This window comes from Plasmodium reichenowi, chromosome 13, assembly GCF_001601855.1.
Source record: "Plasmodium reichenowi strain SY57 chromosome 13, whole genome shotgun sequence".
NCBI lineage: Eukaryota > Apicomplexa > Aconoidasida > Haemosporida > Plasmodiidae > Plasmodium > Plasmodium reichenowi.
Genome location: NC_033658.1, coordinates 14,332 through 16,485, shown reverse-complemented (window position 1 = coordinate 16,485; position 2,154 = coordinate 14,332). Strand labels below are relative to the sequence as shown.

At 15.5% G+C, this 2,154-nt stretch overlaps 1 protein-coding gene across 1 annotated transcript; it reads left to right on the top strand.

Annotated features, from left to right (window-relative positions):
* Window positions 1–707: 707 nt before the first annotated feature.
* PRSY57_1300400 (exported protein (PHISTa)) lies at window positions 708–1,795 on the top strand (the record flags this gene model as incomplete). The annotated part of the gene is made up of 2 exons (XM_012908941.2): window positions 708–896; window positions 1,058–1,795. The coding sequence occupies 2 exons, from the start codon at window positions 708–710 to the stop codon at window positions 1,793–1,795; spliced, it is 927 nt and encodes a 308-aa protein (XP_012764395.2).
* Window positions 1,796–2,154: the final 359 nt, after the last annotated feature.

Below are 2,154 nucleotides of genomic sequence, written 5' to 3'. Positions count from 1 at the left end.
AAAACAATATGGCTATATATTATAAAAGTTATTCAAATATTAATATAATAATTTTTTAATATCTCTTGCGAAAAAAAAAAAAAAATGAAAAAAAAAAAGTTAATTTTTATTTAAAAATTTTATATATTCTTATTTTTTTTTATTTTAATATTATATATATATATATATATTGTAAATTAAGAATTATAAATTTTAATAAGATAATCAATTAATATTTTTATATATATATTTATATATATTTTTTGTAAATCACTTGAAATATTATATGTAATATATACATCAAATAACAAATAATATTATTAGTCATATATTTATAATAAGGAAAAATGAATTTCGTAAGTTCTTTATTTATTTTATATTAAATATATAGAGAGTTGAGAAATTTAAAATTTTAACAAATATTTAATTGTTTATAAATATATATATATATATATATATATTTATACATGTGTATATATATTATGTGTATAGAATAAATTTTTAAAGAAATTATAATTATAAACATATTTATAATTAAATTTTATTTTATTATTATTCTTTTAGTATTTTTTATGCTTTTGTAAATATATTTATTTAAAATGTGATATATATTGAATTTTAGGATGTATGAAATACTTTATTCCTTATAGAAGAGACACATATGTAATATTAAAAAAAAAAGAAAATATAGACAATTAAGGAGGAAGATATTTTTATATACCATAAAAATGAAATTATTGACTGAAATGAACCACATATTTTTTATATATAAGATTTTGTATATGCTAAAAAATAATGATATATTCACTTTATATATAGAAAATTATAAAAAGAAAAAAAGAAAACATTCGTATAAAATTTCCATCTTTACATATTTATTAATATTTATAGTTTCAATTTCATTTATAAATTTGATGGTAAGTAAATAGAAATATGAATGATGTGAAATATATATAATTATGTGTTTATTTTTATTTTTTTATTTCATTAGATGTATAATTAATATAAAACATGTTATATATAAATATATATATATATATATATATGTATATATATTTAATTTTATATATTTGTATAGACCTTATATGAGAATAGAATATTTTCATCCATACACTTTAATAATAAATATGCAAGAATTTTAGATGATCGTGAAAATGATTATTATAGTTCCTTGAAACGGATAAATTCGAAAAATAATATAAGAAATAAAAAAGATGATGAATCACGGAACCTCCATAATAATATGAATAAAAATAATATGGGTAATTATGATATGTCAAAGAATGATATATATATTCATAATAAGCACAATGATTCAGGATATATATCAAAGAATGAGTCTAATGATTCATTATATTTAAACTATAATGATACTACGAAACCATTAACAAAAGAACAATTATTTGAGATTATCAATGCATTAAAAGAAATTCCGTCAGATGAAGATCTTGAGAATATATGGAAACATACAATAAGTGTAGCAAAGGAAGGTTTAGGACATATGATAAAAAAGTTATATTTTTATCTTGATGGTTATATGGATGAATATGAAGAAATGCAAAAACAAAAGTGTTTTTGTTTTAGAAAGGAAATATCAGAAGATTTTATGGACGAAATTAATGAAACATTATTATCACATGAAAAAGCATATACTTATAAATTTTATAAACTAATTAGAAAAAAAAGAACAGTTGAAAAATTAAAGAATTTTATTTTTACATTTATTGATAAAATGGAAAAAATAATAAATTATCTCTATCATAAACATAAAGGTATATATATAATGAAGGTTCTAAAACTACATAAACTTATATGAAAAGAAATAAAAAAAAAAATGTGACATTTTATGCATATACTAATGTATTAAAATTAAAGAAGGAAAAATAATTTATAATAAGCATGATCTAGGGAAATATTATGTTAAAATTATAATTTTTGTTTATTTATAAAATTAATGATTATCACAGCATTACAATATATGCAATATATACAATCTGGGAATATACATTTATGTCCTCTTTTTTTTTTTTTTTTTTTTTTTTTTTTTTAATTTAATATTTTTTTTTATGATATTTAAATATTTTTATATATAATTTTTTTACTTTTAAATTATATATTATATTTTAAAAAAAAAAAATAAAAATTAATAATTTTTTTTTTTATATATAATTTAAA